At 38.2% G+C, this 11,049-nt stretch overlaps 2 protein-coding genes across 4 annotated transcripts; one reads left to right on the forward strand and one right to left on the reverse strand.

Moving 5' to 3' along the window:
* Nucleotides 1-799: 799 nt before the first annotated feature.
* On the reverse strand, nt 800-6,485 carry LOC5521285 (uncharacterized protein C31H12.03c). 2 transcript variants are annotated; one of them, XM_032366420.2, is made up of 10 exons: nt 6,368-6,485; nt 6,022-6,121; nt 3,674-3,837; nt 3,543-3,607; nt 3,326-3,374; nt 3,172-3,245; nt 3,016-3,082; nt 2,875-2,943; nt 1,702-1,785; nt 800-1,422 (listed from the first exon to the last, which is right to left on the reverse strand). In XM_032366420.2, exons 1-10 carry the CDS (start codon nt 6,398-6,400, stop codon nt 1,381-1,383), a joined length of 747 nt encoding a protein of 248 aa, XP_032222311.1. In that variant the 5' UTR covers nt 6,401-6,485; the 3' UTR covers nt 800-1,380. The 2 variants fall into 2 exon arrangements, with proteins under 2 accessions (XP_032222311.1, XP_032222310.1); XM_032366419.2 differs by having other exon boundaries at nt 3,326-3,377.
* LOC5521169 (vacuolar-sorting protein SNF8) lies at nt 6,479-10,560 on the forward strand. Of its 2 annotated transcripts, none has more exons than XM_001641042.3 (9): nt 6,479-6,621; nt 6,703-6,753; nt 6,832-6,970; nt 7,452-7,504; nt 7,615-7,666; nt 7,848-7,917; nt 8,808-8,949; nt 9,465-9,539; nt 10,216-10,560. In XM_001641042.3, the coding sequence occupies exons 1-9, from the start codon at nt 6,568-6,570 to the stop codon at nt 10,318-10,320; spliced, it is 741 nt and encodes a 246-aa protein (XP_001641092.2). In that variant the 5' UTR covers nt 6,479-6,567; the 3' UTR covers nt 10,321-10,560. The 2 variants fall into 2 exon arrangements, with proteins under 2 accessions (XP_001641092.2, XP_032222312.2); XM_032366421.2 differs by having other exon boundaries at nt 6,832-6,835.
* Nucleotides 10,561-11,049: the final 489 nt, after the last annotated feature.

The following is an 11,049-nucleotide window of genomic DNA, read 5'->3' on the forward strand; positions in this document are numbered from 1 at the left end:
TCATTGACAGGAAAGGGGCATATTCGTGTATTCTACGTTCATCAACATCACCGACACATGATTAGTATGAATCGACCAATGATGTTGCCAATGATGCTTTTTGTGATCCTTAGCAATCTTTTGGGCTTCCTGTGGTTTCTGTGCTTATGGTACAGTACTTCCCGCTTGTAAGAACATAGGTTTTCAGAGGTTAGCCTAAACAGGTTCTTATTAAACGTGTACTATTCTAAATTTTAGGAACATAGGTTCTTAATTTTAAAGAAACGTCAGCCGGGGTCCTACGTTTCAGTGAAACTAGAAGACTCTACAACAGACAAGCTGTAGAAAAACTGGATGATCTGTGAGGCGTGGTGTAGACAAGCTATAAACCAATACGAGGTTAACAAAAATTGTTGAACGCCTCTGTGAAACATAGTTGCGCTGACGTTTCGAGCGTTGACCCTTTGTCGGAGCTCCGACGGCTGGTCGATTTTTTTTAGTTTGATCCGGCCTAGAAGTATAGTTGTGTGTTCGAAGTTTGCCGATCGAGTCTCCAGCCTATCCTATTCTTATATACTGTTATACCATGATCACCTCGAATTTTTTTTTTTTTTTTTTTTGGACAATTACTAGCGAAATTCAACCGAAAACAATAGATGGTTCTAAATTTCCCTCATGCATTTCCCTCAAGGCCCTAGCGCACCTCGCCTTCGATCGAGCCCCAGAATTCCCAATATTCGGCAACAAAACATTCCCAAATGAGCCCGAATGAGAGCCGGCTCGCAGGCTAGAACGAAGACTAAAACACAATAAAACCCAATAAAACAAGATCTACAGTTTATTTTCACGATAAAGTATGTTTTCTGCTAGCACATAAACTTCCCCATACATTCCTTTGTAAACCACTGACAGTAGCATAGGGCTGTTTGTGATAATAACTGTGCTTGCATAGCCAATCTTTATTCTTAAAAAAGGCTTGATTAGTACCTGAGTGAACTGTCATTTGCCGTTCGCCATTCGCTGTAGGCAACATTTTTAAAAATAGGTCTAGTAAGAATCTATTTATCACTCGTAATTGGTAAAAAATGCCTTCACATTATCTAGTAAATATCTGTATTAAAGACGATGATAACTAAAGTAAGGTCAGGGATATAAATACGTTGACTAAACAATGATGTTGTTTTTGTTATTCAGACGACACATGTTGGTTGGTACGAAAGACTGGGAAATACTCTAAAATAGTGTGAATATCGCCCGGCATTTTTTGAAATGTATAAACTTGGGTAAGAAAACAGTAAAAATAATAAAATATGTTATTAATATAAAACCCTACTTACAGCAACTCGCACTGTCTGACATACTTCACACTTTAGTGGTGTGAAACAGTTCAAAATGCTCTTACTAACTGTTGCTGAACCTCTCTGCCCGCTTTTTCTTCTTAATCTAAAAAGTTAAGATAAAATCATTAATGACAGAAAGAGTACTTGGGCATGTACATTTTTGTTAAATTAAACTGTAAACTTAAATTGCTGCGTCACCTTGGGGATCCGGGGTGGCTTAGTAGCCAGGGCCGTGGTGCCTGTGCCATTACAGACATGATTCAAGTTTTAAAAAGCAGGACTACTGTCCAAATTTATATCTATTTTTTTTTTCTGTGTCAGAGTGGTGAAACTATGTATAGCTGTTGCATTTTTATTGAAATCTAAGAGATGCTCACTGTACCTCCAATGGATCTGCTGTTGCTGCTGCCACTGTGGTCACCCCAAACCGCTCCTTTCTTTTCAGTAATTTTTCCTTTTCTACAATCTGCAGAAGGGAAGTTTCCACTTTTTTTTTTGTTCAGGAAATGAATTACTGTCAACTCTTGCTGTAAATACTTAGTAAATAAACCCCTTCTTGCGGCTGGGATATCGGCAGATAATGTCCAAGGATGAGAAATGGTACTAAAAATGGCTGAGAAGCGAAGCTTCTAGGGCAACTATGAAATTTTGAGGACCATTTCTCATCCGTAGACATTATCTGCCGATATCTCAGTGAGCCAAAGAAGGGGTGTATTTATTTTATACCCCAGTGATTACACTGAAAATGCAAAATGTGTCTTTTGCACGTGCTGAAGAGCACTGCAATGAGGCCATGGCGTACGCTGTTATTTTTGCTGTTCGCAATCCATAAAAAAAAACCATGCAACAATTTTTTTATTAGAACAAAAACTACAAGTTAAAAACTTGCATTTCAAATAATGGATTTTCACCTTGACTGTTTTCTTATTGTTCTGCTAAGAGCTGGAATAGACATTGAAGCAAAAAATTGCAATTTTACATTGTGAAATTTTTTTGTCATTGCTCTTTCTTTCGTGTTTCAGGATAAATTCTAAAAAATATATTGATGATAATTCTATAAAAAATCAAACATTATTTCTATGTCTTTGTTGCATTTTGAAAACTTTGGTGTTTGTTTGAGGAGTTATTGAGCCAATGAAAAGTGTGTTTTGACTGCACTTAAATTTTCACAGGACGGATATCACTTTGGCTGGACTTAATCGCCTGATATTTGTCCTGTGAAAATGTGCAGTAACCCTTATTGACCAAAGAGTGGGCGTGAAAATTCATCACTGGGATATAAAATAAGATAACTGAAAGTATATTTTGTTACATATTATGGACCAATGCAATAAAATGCATCTTCTGGTCCAATGAGCATTCATTGTTTAACTCTGATTATAATGGAAATTTGTAATAAATGCTAACTAAATGGATAAAAAATACGACCACTTATTCTTCCTTGTAGAAAAGGATAGAAGAAACAAGTGGCATAATAACTACTGCTTACCCTAACTGGTGATCATAATAGAGAACAGTATTAAAATGGAAATTCAATATGAATTAAGTCACATACATTTGACACAGCAGGGGAGACGACACCAAATCTCTCTGCACGCTTCTTTAGTTTATTCACATCAATTGGCTGGAAAAAATAATAATATCAGCACATCCAGCATACTCTACATTCATCCAAATATTCCTTTTTATGTCTTACAGTTGCTTGTGTGGTAGATGTTGTATTAACATCCTGCTTTCCAGTTTCCTTTAAATTTATACCAAATCTGGAAATGAGAAAAAAAAAATATGTCAAAATGTTATAATATTGAATACTACTGTAAAAAAATACTGTATATATAAAATAGTGACAGACCTCTCAGCTCTGGCCAGTTTCCTATCATTTTCTGAGACTGGTCCACCAAATCTCTTCATTCTTTGCAATTTTCTCTGAAAAGTGAGAGATAAAACAAGCTTAATGTAGCTCTACTCAACAAAACAACTGAGTGTGCCATTAGTACCACTCTTACCTCATTTTCAGATGCAGCACTGTTTACTGTGAGTTTAGCAGCAGTTATACTACTTGGAAGAAAAACAGATAATCAGTTGATAATGAGAACTATATAAATAGAATATCACATGACATTTTGAAGATGATAAGTTTACTTGTAGCACAAGGAAGGATAATTTCCAGTCCTGGTTATTTAAACATTCAGTGTGAGCAAATTAATCTGAAATCTTGAGTACCTTTTCTTTTCTTTCCCATTTGCAGGTAATGGGTTCTCTATTTTCTCTGTCTTTCCACTTTTGACCTTTTCAATAGAGCAATTTCAAAATTAGAAACAAATGTAACCATACTTTTAAAACTTGCTTTTTACCTCATCTGCAGACAGTGAACTGCTTTCTTTCTTTTCCTCTGATAAACTTTCCTCGGCAACTAAGTCATCAACACTGTCATCAGCTAAAACATCATCCTCATCATGATCGTCATTATCTAGATCATCATCTCCCTCAACGTCTTCACCCTCATGTAGAGCAACACCTAACAAGTTAAAGCAAAAGTTATAGAAATGTATGACTCTCATGTAACACATAATCCTTGTCCATTTAGTTGACAAAGACATCTAAATAAACACAGGAAAATAATTTTAAAGGAATATTTAGATCGCTTCATCAAAGGTTTTACGAATATGTGAAAATGCTAGTATAGACTTTTGAACAGCGGAAAGCCATTAATTTGACAAAGACTTGTAATAAACAGGGAATAATTATTTTTGGGAAGGGATATTTCGATCGCCTCATCGAAATATAAAAGAAAGCCTTGACGAGTACAAATAAATTCCATTCGAAGATTCTTCGAGTTAGTTTGTTTTAACGAGTCAAACACCACGGCACATTCAAAGCAACCTGAATTTCAAACTTTCTTGAACAAACTTTCGAGAATAAACTAACTTTAATTTTCCTGTATCTGTACTTTTAAATCGCCGGGCAATTAAGATTCTTTCCCGTATTTTATAAGCATGGCTTCTAGAACCCAGAAGTTGTTGTTTATGGTGAACAAGAAATCAACCTTCCTTTGCTACATGTTTATCGTCATGCTCGACACATACCAGGTTAAATATATTTGTTGTTTTTAATTTACACTATTGCCAACTCTGAGGGGACATTTTCACAAACTACTCCATGTATCTAAAGTGAAGATCAGTTTGTCTTTGGCTACGCACAACGAGTCCCCGTTTGTTAACCCGTTTCTTCCGGGTCTGTTAGCAAACACTGTGTTCACGAACAGCAGCTGTTCAAGAACGTTGTTTGCAAATTTCGCGAAAACTGTTTGCGCTGTTTTTGCTGATGTTGTTCACAGTTTTCGTGAATTTATTCAAGAATTTCACAACCACGTGGGCATATGTTTGCGAGCGGTACTGTAACACCTAGCAAGCTACACTAAATTGTATAGAAAATGCATGACTCTCATGTAGCATTACTTATCCCAAGTTGCGCTAGATGTGTTAGATCGCAGGTATACAAAGTTCACAGTGTGTGATCACACTATGTATAGTGGAAAACTAAACATTGAGTTTCCTACCATACATAAAGAGAAGAAAAAAAGTATACTCCAGCTGGCAGACTGCCTTAAAAGCTGAACTTATTCACTTCAAGCTTGCTTGGAATGCAATATTTTGCAGAAATTATTTCAGGACATTTCAGTGTGAACATTTCAGATGCCATCAAGACCAATCTCACTAATCTTAATAGCGTACGTAGCTCGCAAACTACCCCTGCTAGTAACACTAAGAGTGGCAAGAACTCAAAAAGCATAGCCCCTGCCAAGTAACAGTATATGTATGACATGCTAGATGTCATACTGAGACCAGGGGCCAGTTTCTCAAATGCCGGTAACTAATCGGGCCTGCTAAGTCCTCCCGATAAATCTGTGTTGTTTCTCAAAACTCCCGTTATTATCGGATTGGTAAAAATTAACGTAAAATCCCCCGATATTTTACGGGAGCTCTAGACCTCCCATTAATTAACGTGAAGCATTTTGAAGTCGTTAAATAAGGTTCAAAATTCATTTGTTTTCTTGAAATTATTAACTCAGATTGGAGCTTAGTTATCCATGTACACCCTGTAAAATTAAAATTACCAAAAAGTTGGCTCTTTTTGCTTCAAAACTATTTTTCGACCTGTCTTGTTTTGCTTTGAAAAATTTTCCCCAGTATGGTTTTCCCACCGATTTAGGTCATCCAAGTAAACCTGCACCAATTAGAGGCAACCATCTCAGCCCCTCAACCAATCAAATTCCTTATCTTGACAGCTAGCTGTCATTCAGTTTGACATGCTGCTCACGAGAATTGTGAACAAACAGTCACACTCAGTGCAAGATTTTACTACAAATTGCTCATGTTTTTGGATGTTTTAGCTGATATCTTAACTTTTTTCGCTGGAAATGCAAACCTTTCAATACATTTTGTCATGTAGCATCGACAAATTGTTGGGTTTTCCCTTAAATCATTATTTATTTGAGCAAAGCGTATGCAAAGGCTGGACATTATTTTATTGCCTACGGGTTCCCGATAAATTCGGGAAGTTATCAGGAACTTTGAGAAACACTCGCTCAAACCCGATAAACTTCTCCGTAAAGATTCCCAATAAGTTTTACGGTCCCGTTTATTACCGGGAGTTTCGAGAAACGGGCCCCAGCACAGTGTAGTAATTCAAAATACTTTACCTTGTCCCTGGAGGAATTCTGTTAGGCGAGCTTGTAAATCGCTTTTATTTCCTTTCACGGTCAAACCATGCTGCTGTAGTTCTTTCTTAAGTTCAGCCACCTGTTGTAGAACACATATTATCAAGGATTAACTTAAATATGATTCACTTCGAAAAAAGAGCGCCAATTTTTTTCGGGAAACTCGTGCTTTCCAGTTTCAACGCGTTGTTTGAAACCTTTCAGAAGAGAAATAAGTCTAAACAATTAATGCGGAACTTAAATAAAAATAGGATTATACTTTTCTTGATATTCTGCGTACGCGAGGTGTCCTTGAAAAAGGAAAAAATTGGTAGAATAATAAACAAACCTTCAGCTTCTTCACGTTCACTGCGTCCGCCATGTTGTTCAAACAGAGATACAGCGCATGCTCATGGGTGCTCAAATCATGACGGATGTTTTTTCCCCATGGGTATGACCGCTGAAAATGGCGGAGATAGGGACACTTGATTCCTTCTTTTCCATGAGAGATTATAGTTTATAGTTTCGTTTATTCGCAAAACTGCAAACATGCGTCGTGGACCGGGAGGAGTTGGTGCTATTAACAAGCATCGCCTTGCCAAGGTATATATATAATCAGTGGTATCTTTAAATTCTACACTAAAAAAATGTTTCAAGTCAAAATTTTCTTGTTTCACTTCATAGGCTAAGTATGCCGAGAAAGGAACCGAAATTGCTGACATACAGCTTTCTCAGGTAAGAGAATACCATTCTGCCTTTACCACACCTCGTGACAACTCAATTAACGCAAATATTTGCTTTATTATCAATCAGATGGGTAAACAATTAGACTCGTTTAAAAACTATCTAGAGGACTTTGCAAGCAAGCATAAATCAGATATTAAGAAGAATCCTGAGTTTAGAGGTCATTTCCAGAAGATGTGTGCAAGAATTGGAGTGGATCCATTGGCATGTGTGTAACTATACCTCTTACCACTTAGTGACAAAACCCATAAAGAAGCAAGTTTGCAGGGGTGGGGGTGGGTGGTGGGTGGGGTGGGGTTAGTGCGCACCCCACCTTGGCTGCCAAAAATTACTTATTAAGGAATATTCAAATACTCTATATCTTTTTCCATATGATACCTATGACTGCGGACCCCCCTTAGCCAATCCTGGGTACGCGCCGGGTTTGTAACTGGGGGCAGGCCTGCGGGTGACAAAACAAAACTGACACAGGTGAAAAAAGACACAGGACATGATTCTCCTTTTGCTTTTCTGTGACTGTTGACGCAATGTAACTTAAAAACTGACTTTCCATTCAAAAAAAATATATATATTATTTGTGACTATTATTTGTGACATCAGCAAATTGGAAAATGGACTCAATACAAAACCAATTGTACTTCTAAGTTCTGCCTATGTTATTATCATCTTATAATGTCGCCATCTTTTAGCAAGCAAAGGATTTTGGGCTGAACTGCTAGGAGTGGGGGACTTTTATTATGAGGTAAGAATTGTTAGGTTGTTTATGGGAAAAAAGTAACAACGCAAAAAATAATTCTTAGAGGAATACAATAACAAAATACTTTTATTGAATTAGCTTTCATTTTTCTTTAGCTGGGGGTTCAGATTGTAGAAATCTGCATGGCCATGAGACCTAAGAATGGAGGTGAGCTGAGATCATCCTATCATATAATAGTATAGGTGTGGTAATTCTCTCATTTGTTGCATGGTGAACGGATGTTCAATGTTAATTAATGTCAGCTATCTTTTTGCTAATAAGTGTGTTTTTATCAGGTTCAATACTTTTATCAGCTGATATGATTTTACAAAACATTGTTTGGTTTTAGGGTTAATGACTCTTGACAGCCTTCACAAAGCTATCCTCAAGTCAAGTAAAGCAAGACAAGATGTGACTGAGTAGGTGCACCTCTTGTCTGTCTGCAGGTTTGATTTTTTTATGCGTTGCATATGGTGGATCTATACCCACATTCCTGGCATACCTGTCAACCACACAAAATCTCAAGGCTTGATAATTTTTTTGGGGGGAGGGTTGGGGTTTATTTATTTTTGGGGTTGGGGTTGGATGGGGAATACCAGCCAATGGCTTGCCTGCTATCATTGAGCCAATCAGCAGGCGTTTGCCATTCAGAAGGCGCAAAATATAGATCTTGCATGTGTGTTCGATAAATGGCGCTACACAAGGAATTATTATTTTGTGTTACTGATAGAAATTAGGCAAAATGTTGGTTTTCTAGAATGATTTTTCGTAAGCGATAAAAATCGCTAGAAAGGCAAGCGGGAGATTTGGTGATGTGGAGACTCCCGCCTAACGCGGGAGAGTTGACTGGTATGTCCTGGGTGGTGTAGGGAGGCTCCCATAAAAACTGAAGGAATCATCATCAGCAAAATTTATTTTATCCCTATGGGATAGCACTTTGTGTGGGGTTGAAGAAGTTTTTTAACAGATATTAGCAACTTTTTAAGAGATATTTATTACTGTTAGTTACCAAAAAAAAAAAAAATTATTAAAAGCAAAGATTTATAAAAGGGTTCAGTTGATTTTTGTTTTTCTTTAAAAAAAAATCAGATTTTCAGGATGACAGAATCAGAAGTATCTTTTAACACCCCCTAAGGGTAAGCAGTTGGTAGAATTTTATACCCTTAGAGATATGACAAAAAACCCTGTCTACTTTTATGAAGAGTCCCCCCAACCTCCCTGGCTACGCCCCTGCCATCACTATATTTTCATATCCCAAGTAAAGAAACATTTGTCACAGATTTGCACCTAAATATTTGTATTTATTTAGGGACGATCTGGAGAGAGCAATAAAAAAGCTGCATGCTTTAGGCAGTGGTTTCCAGGTAATTGTGGCAGGAAACAGAAGACTTGTCCAGTCAGTACCAGGGGAACTAAGCATGGATCACACAGATGCTCTCAAGCTAGCACAGGTGAGAGTGCCCTGGCATAAAGCGAGAGTTCTAAAGGGGGGGGGGTTAGGAGAGGGCCCTGGCCTATAGGGAGAGTTCTAAGGGGGGAGGGGTTGGGCCCTGGCCTATATTGAAAGTTCTAAGGGGGGAGGGGGTGCGCCCTGGCATATAGCGAGAGTTCTAAGGGGGGGCGGGGTTAGGGGAGCGCCCTGGCCTATAGGGAGAGTTCTGAGGGGGGAGGTGGAGCGCCCTGGCCTATAGCAAGAGTACTTAGGGGGGATGGGAGTGCGGCCTGGATATGGGCTGACTCTCCTTGTAGCTAAGCCTCCTATCCCACAACACCATCCTAACAATAGTGCTTTTAAATTTCTTACCTCAGCAATGGATGTTATAACCATCCCTCAATACCCTGTTGTTTTACCTCTGAGCTGTAACATTGAGTAGTGGGAACAATAGTTTTTCATGATTCATCATTCAATGTTGTATCGCTGATATGTTTTAGCACTAATGTCTGTTATTTTTGTATTGCCTTTCAGGGTAAAGGTTTTACAAGCGTCACAGCATTAAAAAGAGACTTGGGCTGGGACGAAGAGCGGGCTTGTCGGGCCTTGGTATGTGTATACCATTTACCCATTGTCTATGAAATGTTGCCATGTAAGGCTTATACTTGGTATATCTACTATCCCCTGTGTAGCACCAAAAACTATTTTGTACAGAGCTTTATACATCTGCTACCTTATTGTATAAAGAATATGCAGAAATGGTGACCACGACAAGCAAATTCAGACTTTCCAAACCCAATGAAAGATACCGCTGACAGTCCCACACGCTGGATTGTCACCCACATGTAGCATGCGACATGTCTCCTAAATGTTTCCTAGTTTAGCCACAACATGAAGCGTGGCAAATTTTGTAGTGTGTGACGCGAAAATGTTTCTCAGCTGTATCCAAGAAACATTTCTTTGTCGCTGTTACAAGATTTGGCGCGTGCTATAGTTTTTTTTTTGAGATGGCAAAACTAGGAGACATGTCGCATCCAGGCTTCAACCTTTCATACATTTAGCCTCATATTATGAATATTGGTTCAAGACCACGTTAATTACCACCCACTTTTGTTTAGGTCAAGGCATCCTAACGCAAAGGTGCTGCAATGGTTGCTTAGCTAATGAACGAGCTTACCACGGTCTAATGTTAACTATAAATATAGGTGGCATAATTGTGTTTTTCCTGTAGAATAATGTCCTAATAATGTCGATATGTCATAACCAGAGTTCTTTCCCCCTTCAGAATCATCTTGTCCACGAGGAGCTGGCATGGGTTGATGACCAGGAAGGCACAGAAAGACACTTCTGGTTCCCAACGCTCTTCCCTGACCCATTAAACGAGTCCTAGTTTAGGATTAAATTAATCATCTTTCACTAGGAGATCTATCCCTGATCCATTTAACGGGTCTTAGTTTAGGGTTAGTCAAATAAATTTATCATTATTTAGTTTTGCGTTTAGAGATACACTTCTAACTATGAAATATAGCCGAAAATATAGGTTGGCACACAGGAAAATTGTGGACTGCTGAATCGTTCCAAATCTTTTGTGATAAAAAAGAGCTAATTAAAATCTTCAACGATAAGAATATACTGAAAAAGTATTTTTCGCCTATTTAACGTAGAGGGAATATTACTAGTCCAGTTTTGAATTGTATGCCCGCTGGACAGGCGAACTAAAGACTCTTGAATACAGTGCATATGTTTTGCGCTTTGTCAGTGTAAGGCCTGGTACCTGTAGCTTCTTTTGTGCCCCCCTCCCTTCCCCCAAATACAATGGGTCCTATTCCTCCGACGCTTATTTTGCACACGCATTCTTTGCCTTGTTATCCCCTCTTCCAAATCATATACAATGGTCTTATCTTTCATGAATGTCTCGGACTTGAGACGCTAGCTTCACCCAAATGTCCTTTTTTTTTTCAGTATATGATCTTGTTTTTTTTTTATATTTTAAGCGTATTTGTGTGCGAGCAATTAATTTTTTTCTAAGTGCATCTTTGCTAAGTGCATCAGATTGAGAGAAGTCGATGAGCCAGCAGTGTTGTCTAATTGTCGCAGAAATTTAAAATGATTATTGAAT

The sequence above is a fragment of the Nematostella vectensis genome, chromosome 2 (assembly GCF_932526225.1).
Source record: "Nematostella vectensis chromosome 2, jaNemVect1.1, whole genome shotgun sequence".
Taxonomy (NCBI): Eukaryota; Metazoa; Cnidaria; class Anthozoa; order Actiniaria; family Edwardsiidae; genus Nematostella; species Nematostella vectensis.